This window comes from Carcharhinus amblyrhynchos, chromosome 6 (genome assembly GCF_965287045.1).
Source record: "Carcharhinus amblyrhynchos chromosome 6, sCarAmb.v2.hapA, whole genome shotgun sequence".
NCBI classification, from domain to species: Eukaryota; Metazoa; Chordata; class Chondrichthyes; order Carcharhiniformes; family Carcharhinidae; genus Carcharhinus; species Carcharhinus amblyrhynchos.
The window spans coordinates 47,603,826-47,627,127 of NC_137329.1; the positions used below are offsets into that span (position 1 = coordinate 47,603,826).

General features: G+C 46.4%; 1 protein-coding gene across 1 annotated transcript in view; it reads left to right on the forward strand.

Annotated features, from left to right (window-relative positions):
* The first annotated feature begins 3,540 nt into the window (after window positions 1-3,540).
* Window positions 3,541-23,302, forward strand: part of LOC145343902 (CD81 antigen-like) — a 60,180-nt gene continuing 40,418 nt past the window's right edge. Inside the window, exons 1-2 of the mRNA XM_080190403.1 lie at window positions 3,541-3,687; window positions 15,522-15,636. Coding sequence (XP_080046529.1) covers window positions 3,622-3,687; window positions 15,522-15,636 — 181 coding nt within the window. The 5' untranslated portion in view covers window positions 3,541-3,621. The remainder of the gene's footprint in view (window positions 3,688-15,521; window positions 15,637-23,302) is intronic.

A 23,302-nucleotide genomic window follows, 5' to 3' on the forward strand; every position in this document is an offset into this window, starting at 1 on the left:
GAATTCTAGCAGCTTAGCTCCTAAGAATAGCAAGAGGCCATTCAGCCCCTCCAGCTTGTTTCTCCATTTAGTCAGATCACATTGTCACATGGAGGGAAGCATCCTATTCGCCAAGTGTTCTCCACTCTTTCATTTGATCCTTGCATGCCTATTTCCTGCCCTTCCTCTTTAGACTAAGAACGTACTGATCGAGAGCACTGAAGAATTACTGTTTTGCAATTTATAGTGGCTACACAGTCTATGTTTAGATGATCAATTTTCTCCATTTTATAGTCTTGTTGCATTTTTCTCTAATTTGGAATTAAGGAGTTCTTCAGTGCTCTCGATTTACCACCCTTTCAGGTAATGAGTTCTAGATATCCACCACCTTTTAGGTGGTAAATAAAGTTTTTCCTCAAACCATCCCTCTAAATCTCTGGCTCCTTACATTAAATCTACACTCCTTGTTTATCGACCCCTCCTATTAAGGGGAAAAGTTTCTTCCTATTTATCCAATCTGTATCCCTCATAATTTTGTAGACCTTGATGGGGTCCCCCCTCAGCCTTCTCTGCTTTAAGGAGGATAACTCCAGTCTCTCCTCATAGCTGAAATGCTCCAGTCCAGGCAATATCCTGGCACACTTCTTCTGTACCCTTTCTAGTGCAACCATATCCTTCCTATAGTGTGGTGACCTGAACTGCACAGTACTCCAGCTGTGGCCTAAAGAGCTTTCATACAGTTCCTTGCTCTTATATTCTATGCCTCGGTTAATAATGGAATATAGGACATAGGAAAAAAAGTAAGCCATTCAGCTCCATGAGCCTGCTTAGCCATTGAGTAAGATTATGTTGATCTGTGGCCTAACTCCATGTACCTGCCCTAGGTAGATTCCACTGCTCAATAAAATGTGTCTACCTCAGACTTAAACCTAACAATTGATCCAGCATCTACTGAGACTAATAAATCCAACATTGCTTCTGAAACACCTTATCTACGTGTCCTGCTGCCTTCAGAGATCTTTGGACAAACATGTGCCCCAAGATTCCTCTCGTTCTCTGTACTTCGTAGCGTTCTACTGTTCATTGTGTATTGAGTTTTTCCAGCATTTTCTGTTTTTATTCCAGATTCCAGTATCTGCATTATTTTGCTTTTCCTGCCAGCTCGGGGATTGCTTGGACCATGATGCAGGTGGCCAGGTCTGAGCCTGACGGTAATTGGACATCATTGGGCTTGGCTCTGATACCATTGTGTGGTTGAGTTCTGCTGTGATAGGATGACTGCGTTGGAATGAATTGGAGTTGATCTTTTTTTATAGACCCCTATAAGATCACTCTTCAGCCTCCTACTCTCCAGACAAAAAAGTTCAAATCTATCCAGCCTCTCCTTATATCTCAAACCATCAAATCCTAGTAAAACTTTTCTGCGCTCTTTCTAGTTTAATAATATTCTTTCTATAATAGGGTGACCAGAACTGCACACAGAATTCCAAGAGTGGCCTTACCAATGTCTTGTACAACTTCAACAAAATGTACAACTCCTGCATTCAGTGTTCTGACCAGTCCAATCCCAGGCACAAGTAATTGAATCCCAGCTGCAACCACTCCAATCTCAGCACAACCAGTCTAATCCTTGTCCAATACCAGCACAACCAGTCCAATCCCAGTCTATGACTATGGTTGCGGTTGGAATTGGACTGAATGTGTGGGATTGAACTGGTTGTGGCTTGAATTGGACGGAATTGGTCTGGTTGCGCTGGGACTGGCCTGGTTGTGCTGGGATTGGACTGGAATTGGTCTAGTTGTGCTGGGATTGGAGTCATGGAGTAATAAACGTTTACACAATGGAAACAGGCCCTTCGGTCCAATTTGTCCATGCCACCCTTTTTTTTAAAATGCCCGAAACTAATCCCAATTGCCTGCATTTGGCCCATATCCCTCTATACCCATTGTACCCATGTAACTATCTAAATGCTTTTTAAAAGATGAAACTGTACCCGCCTCTATTACTACCTCTGGCAGCTTGTTCCAGACACTCACCACCCTCTATGTGAAAAAAGTTACCCCTCTGGGCAATTCTGTATTTCTCCCCTCTCATCTTAAACCTATGCCCTCTTGTTTTAGACCCCCCTACCTTCAGGAAAAGATATTGACTATCTACCTTGTCTATGCCCCTCATTATTTTATAGACCTCTAAGATCATCCCTCAGCCTCCTATGCTCAAGAGAAAGAAGTCCCAGTCTATTCAGCCTCTCCTTATAACTCAATCCATCAAGTCCCGGTAGCATCCTAGTAAATCTTTTCTGCACTCTTTCTAGTTTAATAATATTCTATAATAGGGTGACTAGAATTGCACACAGTATTCCAAGTGTGGCCTTATCAATGTATTGTACAACTTTAACAAGATGTCCCAACTCCTGTATTCAATGTTCTGACCAATGAAACTATCGGCCACCACTTCTTCACCACTCTGCCCACCTGACTTCACATTCAAGGAGCTTTGAACATGTATCTCTAGATCTCTTTGTTCTATAACTCTCTCCAATGCCCTACCATTAACTGACCACGTCCTGCCTTGGTTCAGTCTACCAAAATGCATCACCTCGCATTTGTCTAAATTAAACTCCATCTGCCATTCGTCAACCCAATTGATCAAGACCCCGTTGCAATTGGAGATAACTTTCTTCACTGTCCACTATGCTTCCAATCTTAGTGTCATCTGAAAACTTACTATGTCCCCTCTAATCTCATCCAAATCATTAATATAAATGACAAATAACAGCGGGCCCAGCATTGATCCCTGAGGCACTCTGCTGGTCACAGGCCTCCAGTTTGAAAAACAACTCTCTACAACCACCCTCTGGCTTCTGTCAAGAAGCCAATTTTGTATCCATTTAGACACCCCACCGAGGATCCCGTGAGATTCAACTTTATGCAACAACCTACTAGGATTGGCCTAGTTGTGGTTGGGTTTGGACTGGTTGTGGCTGGGATTGGACTGGTTATGATTGGGATTGGACTGGTTGTGGTTGGGATTGGACTGCAATTGGACTGGTTGTGGTTGGGTTTGGACTGGGATTGGACTGGTTGTGGTTGGGTTTGGACTGGTTATGATTGGGATTGGACTGGTTGTGGTTGGGATTGGACTGCAATTGGACTGGTTGTGGTTGGGTTTGGACTGGGATTGGATTGGTTGTGGTTGGGTTTGGACTGGGATTGGATTGGTTGTGGTTGGGTTTGGACTGGGATTGGACTGGTTGTTGTCGGGATTGGATTGGGGATTAGACTGGTTGTGGCTGGGATTGGACTGGTTGTTGTTGGGATTGGACTGGGGATTAGACTGGTTGTGGCTGGGATTGGACTGGTTGTGGGGGGGACTGGGCGGGGCTGTGGTTTGAACTGTGTAGTGATTGGCTGGAATGGTGCGCGGTCGAATTCTGATTGGCTGCATGTAGTCTGGCCATGCTGTGATTGGCTGTGTGGTAGGAATTGGCGCTGTGATTGGCTGTGTGGTAGGGATTGGCGCTGTGATTGGCTGTGAGGGGGAGCTGTGCTTACTGCTATCTGCGGAGCGGCTCCAGTTGTTATTTGTGAAGGAAAAGGTGAGAGAGAGAGTGGTTGGAGCGGACTGGACTGAACGGAGCCATGGGGGTGGAAGGCTGCATGAAATGCATCAAGTACTTACTGTTCGTCTTCAATTTCCTTTTCTGGGTAAGTGGTCAGTGGATGTGAAGAGCAGAAAGCCAACAGCCCCGGCTTTCAGCACCGACACCGGGGCGGAGACCCCGCCCGCAGCCCGGGACTGGGGCCGCCCCCTCCCCAGGCCAGCTCAAAGCGGCAGCTTGTCCCCACAAAGCGGGGCGGTAACCCCGGTGTGAGCCCGACGGCATCTCCCCCCTCCCACTAATTCCCCGCAGCCTAGAGCCCCCCCTTCAAGAACTCAAATCATTGCTCACCCCACGGAGCGGCTCCGCAACTGCCGCTCAGCCCATCCCTGATTTACCCCCCCCCCCCAAACCTACCCCCATCCCTGATCCCCCCCCCAAACCTACCCCCATCCCTGATCCCCCCCCCAAACCTACCCCCATCCCTGATCCCCCCCCCAAACCTACCCCCATCCCTGATCCCCCCCCAAACCTACCCCCGTCCCTGATCCACCCCACCAACCCTACCCCCATCCCTGATTTACCCCCCCAAACCTACCCCCATCCCTGATTTACCCCCCCAAACCTACCCCCATCCCTGATCCACCCCCCAAACCTACCCCCATCCCTGATCCCCCCCCAAACCTACCCCCGTCCCTGATCCACCCCACCAACCCTACCCCCATCCCTGATTTACCCCCCCAAACCTACCCCCATCCCTGATCCACCCCCCAAACCTACCCCCATCCCTGATCCACCCCCCAAACCTACCCCCATCCCTGATCCCCCCCCAAACCTACCCCCATCCCTGATCCCCCCCCAAACCTACCCCCGTCCCTGATCCACCCCACCAACCCTACCCCCATCCCTGATTTACCCCCCCAAACCTACCCCCATCCCTGATCCACCCCCCAAACCTACCCCCATCCCTGATCCACCCCACCAACCCTACCCCCATCCCTGATTTACCCCCCACCAACCCTACCCCCATCCCTGATTTACCCCCCCCCAAACCTACCCCCATCGCTGATCCCCCGCCAAACCTACCCCCATCGCTGATCCCCCGCCAAACCTACCCCCATCCCTGATCCCCCCCAAACCTACCCCCATCGCTGATCCCCCCCCCAAACCTACCCCCATCCCTGATCCCCCGCCAAACCTACCCCCGTCCCTGATCCCCCCGGAAACCTACCCCCGTCCCTGATCCCCCCGGAAACCTACCCCCGTCCCTGATCCCCCCGGAAACCTACCCCCGTCCCTGATCCCCCCGGAAACCTACCCCCGTCCCTGATCCCCCCGGAAACCTACCCCCGTCCCTGATCCCCCCGGAAACCTACCCCCGTCCCTGATCCCCCCGGAAACCTACCCCCGTCCCTGATCCCCCCGGAAACCTACCCCCGTCCCTGATCCCCCCGGAAACCTACCCCCGTCCCTGATCCCCCCGGAAACCTACCCCCGTCCCTGATCCCCCCGGAAACCTACCCCCGTCCCTGATCCCCCCGGAAACCTACCCCCGTCCCTGATCCCCCCGGAAACCTACCCCCGTCCCTGATCCCCCCGGAAACCTACCCCCGTCCCTGATCCCCCCGGAAACCTACCCCCGTCCCTGATCCCCCCGGAAACCTACCCCCGTCCCTGATCCCCCCGGAAACCTACCCCCGTCCCTGATCCCCCCGGAAACCTACCCCCGTCCCTGATCCCCCCGGAAACCTACCCCCGTCCCTGATCCCCCCGGAAACCTACCCCCGTCCCTGATCCCCCCGGAAACCTACCCCCGTCCCTGATCCCCCCGGAAACCTACCCCCGTCCCTGATCCCCCCGGAAACCTACCCCCGTCCCTGATCCCCCCGGAAACCTACCCCCGTCCCTGATCCCCCCGGAAACCTACCCCCGTCCCTGATCCCCCCGGAAACCTACCCCCGTCCCTGATCCCCCCGGAAACCTACCCCCGTCCCTGATCCCCCCGGAAACCTACCCCCGTCCCTGATCCCCCCGGAAACCTACCCCCGTCCCTGATCCCCCCGGAAACCTACCCCCGTCCCTGATCCCCCCGGAAACCTACCCCCGTCCCTGATCCCCCCGGAAACCTACCCCCGTCCCTGATCCCCCCGGAAACCTACCCCCGTCCCTGATCCCCCCGGAAACCTACCCCCGTCCCTGATCCCCCCGGAAACCTACCCCCGTCCGGAAACCTACCCCCGTCCCTGATCCCCCCGGAAACCTACCCCCGTCCCTGATCCCCCCGGAAACCTACCCCCGTCCCTGATCCCCCCGGAAACCTACCCCCGTCCCTGATCCCCCCGGAAACCTACCCCCGTCCCTGATCCCCCCGGAAACCTACCCCCGTCCCTGATCCCCCCGGAAACCTACCCCCGTCCCTGATCCCCCCGGAAACCTACCCCCGTCCCTGATCCCCCCGGAAACCTACCCCCGTCCCTGATCCCCCCGGAAACCTACCCCCGTCCGTGATCCCCCCGGAAACCTACCCCCGTCCGTGATCCCCCCGGAAACCTACCCCCGTCCCTGATCCCCCCGGAAACCTACCCCCGTCCCTGATCCCCCCGGAAACCTACCCCCGTCCCTGATCCCCCCGGAAACCTACCCCCGTCCCTGATCCCCCCGGAAACCTACCCCCGTCCCTGATCCCCCCGGAAACCTACCCCCGTCCCTGATCCCCCCGGAAACCTACCCCCGTCCCTGATCCCCCCGGAAACCTACCCCCGTCCCTGATCCCCCCGGAAACCTACCCCCGTCCCTGATCCCCCCGGAAACCTACCCCCGTCCCTGATCCCCCCGGAAACCTACCCCCGTCCCTGATCCCCCCGGAAACCTACCCCCGTCCCTGATCCCCCCGGAAACCTACCCCCGTCCCTGATCCCCCCGGAAACCTACCCCCGTCCCTGATCCCCCCGGAAACCTACCCCCGTCCCTGATCCCCCCGGAAACCTACCCCCGTCCCTGATCCCCCCGGAAACCTACCCCCGTCCCTGATCCCCCCGGAAACCTACCCCCGTCCCTGATCCCCCCGGAAACCTACCCCCGTCCCTGATCCCCCCGGAAACCTACCCCCGTCCCTGATCCCCCCGGAAACCTACCCCCGTCCCTGATCCCCCCGGAAACCTACCCCCGTCCCTGATCCCCCCGGAAACCTACCCCCGTCCCTGATCCCCCCGGAAACCTACCCCCGTCCCTGATCCCCCCGGAAACCTACCCCCGTCCCTGATCCCCCCGGAAACCTACCCCCGTCCCTGATCCCCCCGGAAACCTACCCCCGTCCCTGATCCCCCCGGAAACCTACCCCCGTCCCTGATCCCCCCGGAAACCTACCCCCGTCCCTGATCCCCCCCCCAAACCTACCCCCGTCCCTGATCGCCCCCCCAAACCTACCCTCGTCCCTGATCCCCTGCAAACCTACCCGCACCTCCCTTTCCCCCGCAAACCCATCCCCTATTCCCCCCCCAAACCCACCCCCCATCTGCCATTCTTCTCTCTCTCTCTCTCTGTCCCCCCCCCCCCCCCCCCCCCCCCAAATTTCCTGAGCTCCGTTGTTCCTGAGCTAGTGGCACTATCATTGTGGGTGCATTGATTGACTTGGCCGCTTGTAGGACATGACTATGCCCAAATTGGTTGTTGCATTCGTCGCATTACAGTTGTTGGGCTTCTTTGCCTGTGAATGGCTTCTTGATGCCCCGCGTTTGCTGCTAATTTTTCTCCACTTTCTAGCCCCCACTTTTCTTAAAGGCTGGAGTCCATGTTGTTGCAACACTCAGTTTGTGCGATATAATTCTTGGATTATATCTGTTCTCTGTACAGTTGTTCCACTGATTGTGTTGGATTGCATTGGTTTCACAATATCATCCAGATGCAGTCACATCCTTATGTATCAAATATTTCATATGGAACTAATTTCGTTTTGAGTGAATGTACAAGGGGAGTATCAGAAATGAATCTTTCAAAAATTCACCAATACTGGAGAGTTAAACATTTTGTATTTCCAACTGAGTTTGACATTGAGTACAGAATGGTTGTGTGTACTAATAGCTGAGCCCTGTCATAGAAGGGCAGCTAATTCATCAAACCTTCCCAAATCCATAACTGGGGCATCACGGATAAACACTTATCCACCTGCCTCCTTGCTTTGGAGCTGCCATATAATCTCCAGGCAAGGCAAATTCCTTGGTATTTGAACCAGTTTAGGAGATTGCATAGCCAACCATTATTTATAGTGACACAGAGTAGGAATAGGTCATTTGCCCCTTTTGAGGCTACTTTGCCATTCATTATGATCATGGCTGATCCTGCCTTGCCCCTCTACCCCCCTGCCTCCACCCCCCCAATACCTTTGATCCCCTTCACCCTATTCTCTCTCACGTGCAGCAGTCACTGGACAATTTGAGGGAAATGAGCCAATTATAATAACTCATATCTGACCCAGATCAAGAGTCTGGACTGGTGCCTGGCTTGACTAATAACATCCTATGCAGAAACTTTCCTCTGACAGAGCCAGCAGGGTTTTTCCTCACTTAATATAACATTCCTTCTAAACCAGAATAGGACAAGGTAATAAAAATAGAACAGTGGAAATACTGAGCCACTTGGGCAACAAGAAATCCAACAAACTTGATGCCGCATGTCTTTCATCAGAACTGGAAGAAATCAGACATGTTCACAGATTTTTAAGCAAGTACAGATGTAGGAAAAGTTGGAGCTTGTCTTAGTGATCAAATGTGACGATTATTTGAGAGGCAGAGAAGGACAATGGGGGAGATGTAGAAGAGGAGAAGGATGGGAGGTGGGCAGGAGATATTGTGACAGAAGGAGTGATAGTACAAGACAAAAGATGGTAATTGGATAAGTATAAAAGGCAAAAATGAGTCCAGAATCAAAAGAAATTGGAAATAGCAGAACAACCAGCTGCCATCTAGAAATATGGACAGAGATAATTGGTTTTCAACCTTTCTGCCAATGGAGATGGTTTCTCCTCTGTCTAGACCCCTAGTTCTATCACATCTCCTCTCAGCCTTCTGTAAGGAGAATGCCTTGATCTTCTCTAATCTTGCCACAGTACTAAAGTTTGGAACCATTCTAGTAAATCTTTTCTGCTACCTCTCTGAAGCTTCACATCTTGTGTGAGCAACAGAATTGAATGCAGTACTCCCGTTGAGGTCTAACCAGTATTTTATAAAAGTTCAACCTAACTTCCTTGCTTTTGTAAACTACTTTCTCAACTTCCTGTCACCGTCAGTGATTTCTGCACATACATCCCCAGGCTTATCTGCTGCTTCCTCTTTTAGATTTGCACCCTTCATTTTGTATTGCCTCCCCTCATTCTTCCAACAAAATATATTATTTTGCACTTTTGCATTACATTTCCTCTGCCACCCACTGTGCCCATTAATTATATGTCCTCTTGATGCCTATCTCTGCACTATCAGTTAACGATCGTTCTAGGTTTAGTCATTTTCAGATTTTGAAATTGTGTCCTGTTAGTGTTATGTTGTGATTGTTATTGTATTGTCAGTAGATTTCAGACTTGGTTAGGAATAAAAGTATTTATTGATGAGAGAAACTAGGGAAGAACCTCAGTCCTATATGTAATAATATGGTTCCAGAGGATCTATCCTCCGGTGTGATCACTCACTCCCTGTTCCTGTTGCTCCCTCAAGTCAGGTGACTCTTCTGTTGTGATATTTTAAAGTGACAGACATGACATGCACAGCCCAAATCTAAGGTCTGTACGTATTCCTCCAGTTCGAAAAGAAAGCAACCATTCAACTCTATTCTATTTCTTGTCACTCAGCCATATAGCATCTATACTGCCACTATCCCTTTTATTCCATGGAATTCAACTTTGCCAGCAAGTCTGTAATATCTTTTGAGAGTCCATATATGCCATGCCAGTTGTATTAGGGTGGCACAGTGGTTAGTACTTCTGCCTCACAGTGCCAGGGACTTGGGTTTGATTCCCATTTTGGCTTGCTATCTGTGCGGAGTCTGCATGTTCTCCTCGTGTCTGCATGGCTTTCCACCCACAGTCAGAAGGACGTGCTGGTTAGGTGCATTGGCCATGCTAAATTCTCCCTCAGTGGATCCAAACAGGCATCAGAGTGCGGCGACTAGAGGATTTTTGCAGTAACTACATTGCAGTGTTAATGTAATGTGGGGTGCAGCGAGGGCAGCTGTTCTGGGGAGCAGAGCAGGGGGTGGGCCAAGCTCAAAGAGCTTGAATGTTTTCATATCCCTGTTGGTTAAAGCAATGTGCTCCCAGCTTCCCAAAATAAAAACAATGTAAAAGGAAGGGCTTCCTCTCTGATGGGTGCCAGTGGAATCGTCGGCTCCACAGCCTGTTCAGACTTACCACAAATTCCAGATTTGAGCAAATGTGGACTCTTTGGAACTTGCAATGGTGTTGCCAACTTCAGTAATCATAAATCTCTGTTCAATGCTATTGGGACTGCAATACCCAGGCCTCTGACCTGGCTATCCTTTACTAAGTTTTCTGATGATAGTAAATTGGGAGGAGGATGCAAATAGATTTCCAAAGGGGGAAATAAACAGGTTAATTGAGTGGACAAGAATGTGTGGCAAATGCAATATATTGCGGAGAAGTGTGAAGTTGTATAATTAGGTAAGAAAAATGCAAAAAACGTTTTTTTTAAATGGTGAAAGACAAGGGAATTGCATTGAGGAGCCTGGTGTTGTTCTTGTGCACATCATGCTGTTAACATGCTGGTACAGCAAGCAGTTATAAATACAAGATAATTGAAGTATGAGAGTAAAGGAGCCTTAACTAAAATTATACAGGACCTTGGTGAGAACACACTTGGAAGTACCGTGAGCAGTTTTGGTTTCCTTATCTTAGGGAAGGTGTACTTGGCTTCATGGGAGTGCAGTGTAATTTCACTGGATTGATTTGTAGGAAGAGGATTGTCCAAGGAGTCGACGAGGCCTATATTACCTAGAGTTTGGAAGAAGAGGTGATTTTATTGAAGCTGAAAAATATCAAGGGGGTTGTCAGGGTAGATACACGATGCTTCCCCAGGCTGGCGAGTCCATGACTTGGGGTCACAGCCCAGGGCTAAGGGATCTGAGATGGCATTTGGGATTGGGATAAGAAATGTGTTCATGTAAAGGAAGGGTTATGAACCTTTGCAATTCAGAAAGTTGTGTATATGCAAGACTGAGATCAATTTGTTTTCTTGGATATGAAGAGAATTAAGGGATATGCGATTAGTAAAGAAAGGTGCAGTTGACTCCACAAATGTATGAATAAAGCACAGGAGTAGTCTATTTGTCCCCTTGAACCTATTTTACCATTTAAGAAGAGCAAGGCTGACAGGATAACCTCAAATTTGCAACCCACCTACCATGATTTCCTATCACACCTCTTCTCCGCTGCCCCCCCCCTCCCCACCAGCCTCTGTTACTGACGAAACTTTCCACCCTTGCCTTAAATCTATTCAATGAGTGTTACCACTGCTTCACAAGAGGCTTCACAAGCTTCTGACTCAAGAGACAACAGTGCTGCCAACTGAGCCAAGCCTGATCAATCTAACCTAGTGGCTACAGTGTGTGAGAGGGCATCTGTGGTGGAGGAGTTCGTTTGAACTCATGTTTTATTCTCTCCTCCCTTCTTTCCCCACCCACCCACCTGTTCTTCCAAAATCGGAGTAGAATAATCCAAGTATTTGTTTAGCAAACAGTACATCCATGGGCTGCTTAACCAGGCTCCAGTTTTCAAAATAGGTTATGCTGTGAGAAACAGGATTTGTATGAGTTTATGCCGGTGAGCAATTTCCGGTAAAGCAAGTGTTTCTCTCCCTCCTGAGAAACTATTTATGGTTTCTGTAAGCACAGGCAGCAAAGGAAGTGCAGCGTTTAATGATGATGCTGCCATGGGGCCAGGAGAATCTCTCATTGTAGAAGGAAATGTGTAGGAAACATCTCTTTCAATTTCCTCTTGCTTTCTGAAGCTGTTCCCTGTGTTTTTTTTAAATACGTAAATGATGAAATTAAAAAGTAAGGTTAGTGATATCTCGGCAATGCTTTGATACTTAAGCCAGCCTCTCGATCCAGCCAAAGTGGCCAAGCCCAGTGAATTCCACAATTTTCCTGTGCTGTAATTTTCTTTATTCTTTTGGTTAAGTCAGGCAGCATGGTTGGTGCAGGCTTGGAGAGCTGAAGGGCCTGTTCCTGTGCTGTAATTTTCTTTGTCCTTTGTTTAACTAAGCCTTCCCTGTTGGAAAAATTAGGGAAATATCAGCAACTGTAAGTGCTGGCCCAGGAATACAGGACTGGGATACATGTTGGGAGTGTTGTGGTTGACTCCTTTTAACTATCCTGTGAAAGAATTCGTGACACCTAGACGTATCTAGATTTGATCTCTTTTCTGCATCCACTTTGCAGCCTTCCACCTCAAGCCACCAATTCTTGTAGCAAAAGCAAAATACTGTGGATGCTGGAAATCTGAAATTAAAACAAAATCAAACTGCTGGAAATACTGAAGGCTCTGAAGAAAAATCATATGCACTCAATGTCAATTCTGTTTCTCTTTCCACCACTAGACCTGCTGAGTTTTTCCAGCATTTTCTGTGTTTGGAAATACTGAGTAGCTCATGTGGCCTCTGTGGAGCAAGACACAGTTAATGTTTCAGGTTGAATGACCTTTCATCAGATGAAAGATCACTCAAGCTAGAGATTAACTGTTTCTCTACACAGATCCTGCCTGACCTGCTGAGTGTTTCAGCATTTTATAACTCTGGGAAGCTCATGAATATTGTCATTCTACGTGAGAATTGAGATTTAGTGGCTGTTTTTGTTTTAGTGGGGTAATCATTCTTGCAGCTGAATTGAACCTCTTGCCCTTCCTTGCGTTCACTTTGTCAACTGAGCCAGCATGAAAGCCCCATGTTTTATCTCAACCTTGCTAATGCTTCGCTGGAATTTCACCCAGCTCTCTCAGCTCCATTCAGTGAACCAGAATGGTTGTTCAGGAATTGTTCCGGGGAACATCCTTTGGAAAGCCCTCATTACTACCCCTCTCCTCTTTAGAAATAGGCAACATTGTGTCTTCAGTCTTTGGCTCTCCACAATCCCCTTTCATACTTTCAAGATCAGTTCTTTCCTCTAAATTGCTAATCCTCATCCCCAGCTATGTTTGGATTCCAGGAATGTTGTGCACTCTGATATTTTCCCTCTGGTACTGTTGAGTGTGGAGTGTATTTCAGTCCTGCTGGGCTTTTTTTCAACCCAGGTGAAGAACCATGGTTTGTAGTTCAGTACAACAGTATGTCTATATGAGATTGGGTATATCAAAAAAAGTACTGATCAGTCAATGTCAAGCTGGAATTTTAAAAACATTTAGATTGGAAAAGGAGATTTATGGGCTATGAAACTGGGGGCATAATTGGAAAATTTGCAGATGACATAAAGATTGGCTGAGTGTAGGGATAGTTTAGAGGTGGCACAGTGGTTAGCACTGCTGCCTCACAACGTCAGGCAACTGTGTTCGATTTCCAGCTTGGGTCACTGTCTGTGTGGAGTTTGCACATTCTCCCAGTGTCTGCGTGGGTTTCTCCCAGTGTCTGCGTGGGTTTCCCCCACGTGTTTTGGTTTCTTCCCACAGTCCAAAAGACATGCTGGTTAGGTGCATTGGTCATGCTAAATTCTTCCTTAGTGTATCCGAATAGGCGCCAGAGTGTGGTGACTAGGAGATTTTCACAGTAACTTTGCAGTGTGAATGCAAGCCTACTTGTGACAAATAAACTTTAATCTACAAAATGATGTTGATAGGTTGGTGGAGTGGGCGTAAAGTGGTAGTTGGATTTTTAACAGAGAGAAGTGTGAGATCAAACAATTATAGGGAATACGCAATAAATGGAAATATGTTAAGAGGGGTAGATGAAGTGCGAGATCATGGCATGCAAATACACAGGTCCCTAAAGACAGTTTCAAGTAGACAAGGTTGTCAAAAAGACATATGGAATGCTCTCCTTCATTGGCAGAGTTATAGAATATTAAAGTAAGCATATAATGTTGGATTGTATAAACCACTGATGAGGCCACAGCTGGAGTAGTGTGCAGTTCTGGTCACCATATTACAGGAAGAGTGTAATTGGTCTGGAAAGAGTGCAGAGGAGGTTTACAAGAATGTTGCCAGGGCTACAAAGGTGTCGTTACAAGGAAAGACTGGATATGTTGGAATTATAGTATTTTCCTTGGAACAAAGAAGGCTAAAGGGTGACTTGATAGTGTACAAAATTGAGGGCAGAGATAGTAGGCAGGGTAAAATTATTTCCCTTGGTGGCGAATTCTAGAATCAAGGAACATGGATTCAAGATAAATGGCTGTTGATGCAGAAGGGACATGAGGACAAACTTTTTTTATGCAAAGGGTGGTAGGTGTCTGGAATTTGCTGTTGAAGCTGGTGGTGGATCAGACACCCTAAACTCTTAAGGTGCAGATCCAGGTACTTTTTAAATGCTAAAGCTACAGGGTCATGGAGACGTGCAAGAACCTGGGATTAGGTCTCCTCGCGGTGGCACAAGCTGAATGGCTTCCTTCTGTGCTGTAACTTTTCTATGGTTCTATGTGAATTCTGCAGTTTCACTTGTTGATGGGATGCATTGCATTTTATTTACTTTCAACATTGCAGGAATACCTAGAACGGACCAGGAATATTCCAGATAGCATCATTTAGTGCTGAGTGGAAATAAAAGTTCAGAAGAGTGGTCATTGCAGTAAGATATTGGTAAAATGGAAAGGGGTGCACTAAGGTTGCAATGGAAACAAAGTTAGATTTGAGTGAGTGGTCTCCCATTAGACCACATGCTTGGAGTTTCCTTGGAGATGCTGCAGTACTCAAATCTTTCTGTAGAGTTAGCCATCTTGCTCGCTTTTGGTATATAATCCTGAACGGCAGAGTATCTGTGTTAGATATGGTGTTTCTGCAGAGCTCTGTTCATGACTGTGATAAATGCAGCATTTTTCTGGCATCTGATTTTTTTCTTAAATTGTGGGTCATCAAAAATGGAGTCCTGTAGTTTGGGTACTGAGAGAGGTAAACCCATTTATGATTCAAGTGCAACATTTGGATAAATTGCCGTTGAGGACGTCAGCCACATCTTTTTCACATTGAAGCTTGTCTGCATCTAACCAGCCGTTCTTCCCTTCTGAAGTGGTTCTTATCTTGGTGAAGGACATCAGCCTATTGTACATGATGCCGTGAAAGTTGCTACAAGTAGAGAAAAGCCAAGATAAATCTAGAATTTGTCAGATGACAGCTAAGTTTGGGTTAAAATAAACTGGTGGATTATAAGAAGGAAAGGAAGACAGAGCAGTGATGAGCTCCATAGTTTTAAGGTTCCAGGAAAGAACGAGCTTGCTGAGAGGAAGATCATGTAGGGTGGTACAATGAAACAGTGCTTAGCACTGCTGACTCACAGTGCCAGGGTCCTGGGTTCAAATCCTGGCTTGGATCGCTGTCTGTGTGGAGTTTGCACATTCTCCCTGTGTCTGCGTGGATTTCCTCCCACAGTTCAAAGATTTGCGGGTGAAGTGGATTGGCTGTGCTAAATCGCCCCTTAGTATCGGAGGGGATAGCTGGGATAAATGCATGGGGTTATGGGAATTGGGCCTGGGTGGATTGTGGTGGATGCAAACTTGGTGGGTCAAATGGTCGTCTTCTGTACTGTAGGGTGGCAAGCGAGGTAAGTTCCTAGCAGCGTTAGTCAACCATGCTGGTGTTAATCGAATATTGATGGAAATAGTGCGTTGAATGAAAAGATAAATGAAAAATACTCCAGAGAAGATTCTGAGAAAATGTCATTTGGTGAAAGCGAGGAAGGATGTTGGAAATGCAGGAAAATCAGTGTTTAATGTTTTTCTTTTTCCTTGCTCTAGCTTGCAGGAGGAGTGGTTCTGGGAGTGGCCCTCTGGCTTCGACATGACCCTAAGACAACCAGTGTGCTAGAAACGCACTTTGCAGATCAAGCAGCCCCCAGCACCTTCTTCATAGGTAAGAATTAAGGCTTTGAGTTCAGTGGTGCCAGAAACAATGGCCATTGGTCATGAATAACAACTGAGTTGGAGATGACAATAAATGCAGCCTAACCAAAACCATGTTAATTGAAGGAACCACTAGAATTTTGGCCTGAGCAGAATCTGTCAGTATATTTATACACATTTTAACTTAAAAATGTTAACACTTGTCTCGTTTTTTTTCCGGTAAATATACTGCCTTGCAGAGTCCTGAGACATGCTGTCTAAGCAAGTTCCAAATTCTGTTGGCCTCTTGAGTTAGTAGGTCCCAGTTGTTGGGACAATCCAACTGGACTCTGTTCCTGTTCTTGAAGTAGATGATTGTCGTCGAGAGAGCCATGTTGGAAACCTTGTGTATGTTTGATGAGAACGGTAAGTGAATCAGCGACGATGATGCTTTAGGTGGAATAGCTTGTCTGGCAAATCTCACAGGAGGAATATTTAGGTAAGCTGGTGGCACATATGGAGATGATATCCCAGCACAATCAAAGCTTTCAAGAGGATGGAGGTTTAGGATTGCAACACCAACCCAGCTGCATACCAACCAGGACCCTTATTCAAACGTACTCACCCAGTCAATAAGGTAGCCGTTAGGTTAACAAAATAGGAGTTTTTAAAATGTCGTTCAGAGTATTAAATCAGTAAACCTTCTTTGTAGTGTTTAAACTATTAAGTAGCGATCTTTCCAATTGTTAGTAAGTTTTAATTTGCAAACGAAACTAATGATTATGAACTGATTTGCAGAATAATAAATGAACAGGGATACTATAGAGAATTTTGTTACTCTTAATCTTGTAGAATCTTACACAGTTGTTTTTCCGTGAATGTTTGTGAAATAAATGGATTAACTCTGATACTGCCAGAGCTTCAACAGTTGTTGACTGTTAGTTGTCAGTCTGTGTATGAAGTGTTGAAATCACCTGTGAGGATGGCAGGAAATTGAGGTCAGGACTTGAAAGTGTTGTAAAGATATTAGCATAAGTGTGTGATCCATAACAGCCCCTTATGCTTTGGAATTATTGCTTTCTGTTCAGCTGTAAAGGAGATGGTCAGTAAGTAAATGGGACAGGGTAGAACAGTGTTTTTCATGCATGTTACTAAGATGTGCCACCCATATAAAACAGAAGGGATGCTATGGAACTTCACTGCAGCCTCAGTTTTACCAGTGGCTAAAAATACAACTGCACTAGGGCTTTTATCCATTGGGTTTATTGCAGGTTGTCACTGGAGACATCACCAATATTGACAAACTAGCTTTTGATTGATGTATGGACAAAGTAATCTTGTTTGTGCATCACAATAGCAGTTGGTACCTATACCACACCTTTCATGTGGTAAAATCCCACTACCGCCTGGAAGTTCCCCCCCGCCACCAAACTATTCACCATCCTTACTTGGAAATGTGTCACCGTTTCTTTACTGTCACTGGGTCAAAATCCTGGGACTAATTCCATAACAGCGCTGCAGGTATACCTACACCACATGGAGTGCAGTAGTTTAAGAAGGTGGCTCGCCACTACCTTTTCGGGCAGTTAGGGATAGGCAATAAATGCTGCCCCAGTTAGCATCGTCCACATCTGGTAAATGATGCTGCTTGACCATGAGCCAGTGTAAGTTGGTCAACACAAGTGATGGTGAATGGAATTTGATGCGAGTAAGGATATGAGGAACAGGGTTTTGGATGACTGCAAGTTTGCATAGGGTAAATGTGAGGGGCCAGCTAGAAATGCATTGGATTAGTCAAATCCTAGAAGTAACAAAGATTATTTCAGGTGAGAGTTTCAGGAGCAGATGAGTTGAGACAAGCAGTTAGGTGATTTTTGGAAATAGAAATTGGTCTTGGTTATCATGCACGTATATGTTCAGAAGCTCCTCTGGTACAGATGTGACAAAGGTTGCAAAGAACCTGTTTCAGCCTCTGATAGTTGCCTGTGAGAGGGATTCATTCAGTAGCTATGAGACCTATTGGGATGTTTAACTATGTTAAAGGTCTGGTATTGATGAAAGTTGTCTTAAAGTTGCCTTGTTTGTGCATCATTAATTCACCAATCAGCTGCGTGGATCAATATTGGTGGTGTTTCAAGTGGCAACCTGAAATAAGCTCAATGAATAGAAACCTCTTCACTACATTTCTCTGCTGTTTGTATAAATGGCGGTCAGTGTATTTTGGTAATGTGATTGAACTGACTGGCTGTAGCCTGACATACATGACATTTGTTCGTACCTCTCCAAACATGGGAGATGCAACAGGTTGTGCCAAGGACATAGAATTTCTGCTGATCGAATGCTGGATTTTAGATAAGCAGTCTGATAATTTAAAGATAAAGAAGTTGAGCAAGGTAATGTTGATTGTCATTGGGTGTACCTGTGAAACTAATGCTTTATTTTCAGTGATATACCTTGGGGCTGCATGCAAATGTGAAAGAGGAGGGGGCCAAGAGTAGGTGTTTGAGGGATACCACAGGTAATGATGTCAGAAAAAGCAGAAGAAACCTGATTGGAGGAATCAAGTATGGAAGTCCCAGAAAGGCAGGTTGGTGATGGGGCAATAGTTTGCAAGGATAGTGTGTGGAAGGGTTTTTTTGAGGAGAGGGATTAGTGATGGCAGTTTTGAAGGAGAGAGTATTGAAAAGAACAAACGCTGAGCAATATCAGTTAATATGCATTGCTTTTCTCCTTGGGCAGTCAACAGGATATGTGTGCTCCAGAACCCTCGAGTTCTGCAATTATCGGTTGTGCTGTGGTGGTCCTACAAGTTTCATTTACGCAGTAATGCATTTAAGTGTTTCCTTGGCAATATCTATGTTGCCTTAATTTTTATGGTAGTCCACCTGTGCTTGACTTTAAAACCATATTTTGTAGTCAATTCTGAGGATTCCAGATCTGCAGCCGTGACAGTGGTCACCTCTGATTTTCCTAGGGAAATACACACGTTTTTGTCTTGTTATAAATCCACATTTTATACCAGAAGTGAGTTCCACTGTGCATTGTGCACATTTGAGTTTCTGATTCGGTGACAATTGAGGACATAATAGAAATATAGAAGTTCTCAAGCTCTCTCTCTGTAAATTTTAACAGTAGATTGACATGACCAGACTGCCTGCTCTTACTTACTCTGCCTTAAACGATGGGGCTTTCTACAGGAGCGGATTATTTAACAGTGGCTGTTGTAGGTCATTTTGTCTGTTTCTGGTTAGTTTTTGAAAATAGCCACTTATGAATTCCAATTTGCTAGATGTTATGAATTTTATTGTTTGCAGTTGGATCCCGTGACCCGGGGCCTCCATTGAGGTTTGGAACTGACCTGCATCGAAGTTGGTGACGAGAATTTAGAAGATGCTGGTGCTGATCTCTGACTTCAGACTGGACTTGGATATATGAGATGCATGCCTAACTGATGATTTGATAAACGGAAAAGATTTGGGTTGGCAAGAATTGAAGAAAGTCATTTCTGGGTTTCAGATTTCAAGATAAAGCCATCTTAAGATCATTTTCTATAATTAAAACTCACTGGCCTGAAGTTCGTGGATTTTTTTAAGAAACATTACCTTGTCCATCGAATTGCAAATGCCTTCAAAATGGCCTGTAATAATTTGGAAAAAGTTTCCCTTGTGTGCACTTGCTGAGTAAGTGCTACATGTAGCAGACTTGACTGTATAATGATGTGAATGTCTCCACAGGAGATTTGTTAAGTGTGGCTGTGGTAATGTTGGAGTAATAATTGGGGCCGCCCTTCAGTATGATCCAGTGAGTTTCTTGGGTTCGTGTTGCCTGTTCCATAATGCAGATGTTCCGGTTTCCTTCTGTAGTCTAAAGAAGTACAGGTTGGGTTGATTTGCCATGCTAAATTGCTCTTTATTGTCAGGGGGATTAGCAGAATTAATACATGGGGTTATGTGGAAAAGGTCTGGGTGGGATTGTTATTGGTGCAGACTTGATTGGCTGAATGCCTCCTGCACTGTAGGGATTCTACGAAGTGATTTTATATTGATTAATGGGGAGCAATGTCCTCCTCCGGCCTCCTCCTCCTTCCCCGTCCCCAACCAGGGGTGTGTATCATTGGCTTTCACACTGCATTAAATTTAAATTAATATTCTCAGTGCTCAAGGGGCACCTTTGTGTACATTTCCTCTAGGAGCTGCTGTTTCCTCCCACGTTCAAAGATGTGTAAGTTAGATACTCTTGGAGAGTTTGTGCCGACCTGATGGGCTGAATGGTCTCATTCTGTACTGTAGGGATTCTATGATCCTTTGAGATCTTCAGGAAATGGTTTTGGTTGTTGCTGCCAGAGTGGAGTCATATGTGATTGACCTGCCAAAAATAAAGATCATCTAACCAGCCGAACCACACCAAACCCTGATTAACCAGGAAATTGGCTAGGTTCAAAACTAGACTATCACCTTGGACAAACTACCCTTACTCTTCACTGAAATTCTTTGACAGCCGTCTTTCTAGAATACACCTTCACTTTCAAGGAAGGGGACCCATTGCAGTGTGCATTTTACATTTTGGAAAGGAAGCTTAGACAACTGTTGAGGAAGATCTTTGCCCCACGATGGGGCCATTTGAGTAGAGACAGATTTCTGTGCAATTTCCTTTTGTGTTTCAAGAATTCAGATTTCAAAGAGGAAATGAATTAGGTACATGTGTGCCTGGAGGGGAGAGCATAACCAATGCATGATAAGTTTATTGTAATAATCAGTTGCTGACCCATTGGAGTCCAATGTGCGATTGACACTAAGTTTCTGACTATCTTATTGCCTCCAGAGGTTAATCTGGCTTCTGGAGGCCATACAAGCTTTGTTGGCTAGACATCAAATGTGACTCTTTGATCAGGAAAACATCCTCACTGGGAAGTGATTGTCACTCTGCAATATCCTGTCTGAAAAATATGTCATTAACCTTAAATTTGGCAACACAATTAAACCATTTCCTCCTCTTGCTCAATATACCAATTCAAAAACTGTGCTGTTCTACAACTTGGTTTCCCACTGAATCCAGTTGTGGGTGTCCATTGATAGAAGAAGCTGCAGAGTTTGCTCCCATCTGTCTCCAAAACCACCTGCATTTGCTCTAGTCTAATCCATACTGAGTACAACTTGGAGATTTGTGTCTTTCTCAGTTTGGGTTCTGAGATCGGCTTCAATGCATTAGATAAGGGAAAGAATTGGTTTGCTCCTGTGTGCTATTCAGTGACCTCTGCTGGAATGTTTGTGTTGAGCACTGGTGATAATGAATTTTGGCTTGTACAGTGTCCCTTCCAGTCCAGTGGTCTGGCAGTGTTCACCCTATAACTCATGCCACTTGGCCAAGGAACAGTGATCCTGGAGATGTGGATGACCCTGCATGTTGGCACCTCTAAGACAAAGGAAAGCAGAGAAAACTGCTGCACAAGGCTTTATTCTGTCTTTGAAACAGAATTGTGTTGTGTACACCCAAAATATCTGTCACTGACTAGAAGCACACAATTACTTTCCCTTGTACTCAATCAGGCATATGCACTCAAAGCCCCAAGTACAAAAGTGCAACCTAACCTCCCTGCTTAGGAATTTGTTGGCTCCCTTGGTCAGTAATGTTAAAGAGTGTAGAGATCTTGGCTTTCACAATGCCATGTGCAAGACATATTGAACCACCATGTTCTCAGAAATGGGATCAATTTAAGCAGGGATAGAATCATTGAACCATACTACACAGAAGAGGCCCTTTGGCCCATCGAGTCTGCACTGACACATTAGAAACACCTGAACTCCCACCTAATCCCATCTGCCAGCACTTGATCCATAGCCCTAAATGTTATGATGTGCCAAGTGTTAATCCAGTTACTTTTTAAAGGATGATGCCTCTACCACCCTCCTAGGCAGCGCATTCCAGACCGTCACCACCCTCCGGGTAAAAATGTTTTTCTTCGCGTCGCCCCCTAAACCTCCTGGCCCTCATCTTAAACCTGTGTCCCCTTGTAACTTCCCCTTCAACTAAGGGGAACAGCTGCTCTTTATCTACTCTGCCCATCACTCTCATAATCTTGTACAGCTTGATCAGGTTTCCCCTCAGTCTTCTGCTCCAACAAAAACAACCCAAGCTTACACAACCTCTCTTCATAACTTAAATGCTCCATCTCAGGCAGCATCCTGGTGAATCTCCTCTACACCCCCTCCAGTGCAATCGCATCCATCCTATAATTTGGAACCACAACTGCACATAGTACTCTAGCTGTGGCCTCACCAAAGTTTGATACCACTCTAACATGACCTCCCTGCTTTTGTAATTTATGCCTTGTCTGATGAAGGCAAGTGACCCGTATGCCTTTTTTGCCATCCTACTAACACGCCCTTCCTTGGGCAGCTTGGTGACAGTGGTTAGCACTGCTGCCACAGTGCCAGGGACCTGGGTTTGATTCCTGGCTTAAGTCACAGCCTATGTGGAGCCTGCATGTTCTCCCCATGTCTGCGTGGGTTCCTCCCACAGTCGAGAAGACATCCTGGTTAGGTGGATTGCCCATGCTAAATCCTCCCTCAGTGTACCTGACCAAGTGCCAGAATGTGGCGACTCAAGGATTTTCGCAGTAACTTCATTACAAAGTTAATGTAAACTTACTTTTGACACTAATAAACTTTAAACTTTTCCGTCTTCAGAGATCTGTGGACAAACATGCCAAGGTCTCTTTGTTCCACAGAACTTCCTAGTGTCCTACCAGTCATTTGAATACTTCCTTGTCAAGTTACTCCTTCCAAAATGTATCACCTCACACTTTTCAGGGTTAAATTCCATCTACCACTTATCTGTCCATTTGACCATTTCATCTATATCTTGTAGCTCAAGACATTTCACCTCTCTGCTAACGACCCGTCCAATCTTTGTGTCATCCACAAGCTTGTGTCAACCTCCCGCATAGTTATCAATGTTATTTATATAAGTAACAAATAATAGGGGGCCCAACACAGATCCTTATGGTACGCCACTGGACTCTGGCTACCAGTCACTCAAGCGGCCTTCTGTCATCACCCTGTGTCTCCTACAACTGAGCCAATTTTGAATCCATTTTATCAGATTACCCTGTATCCCATATGAATTTATCTTCTTTACAAGTTTCCCATGTGGGACCTTGTCAAAGGCTTTGCTAAAATCCATATAAGCTACATCAACTGTTGGCTACCACAATGACTTCCTGGATAGATAGTGCTATCTGTACTGTTAAATCATGATGCCTAAAGGGGAGCCAAGCGGAGGAAGTACACTGTGTTTCAAGGCTAAACTTGTCTGATGTTTATGCTGCTGGGTGCTGCCATCCTGAAAAGGAAAATGGTGAAAATTATTCATTCACAAGATGTGGATATTGCCCATCCTAATTGCCCTAGAGATGTGACGTTGGCAGCTGCGTGGCTTGTTAGCTGATTTTCAGAGGACAGTTATGAGTCAACCACATTGCTGTAGACTTGGAGTCACATGGAGGCCAGACCATGTAAGAATGGCAGATTTACTTTAGTAAAGGCTGCTAGTGAATCACTGTGATGTCCTGACTATCTGCTAGTTTCATGGTGACCTTTGCCAATATAAGATTTAATTAACTGAAATTATGTTCCCCAACTGTTGTATTGACATTTCAGCTTGCATCAACAATGATTAGGCCGAGATCTGGTTATTAG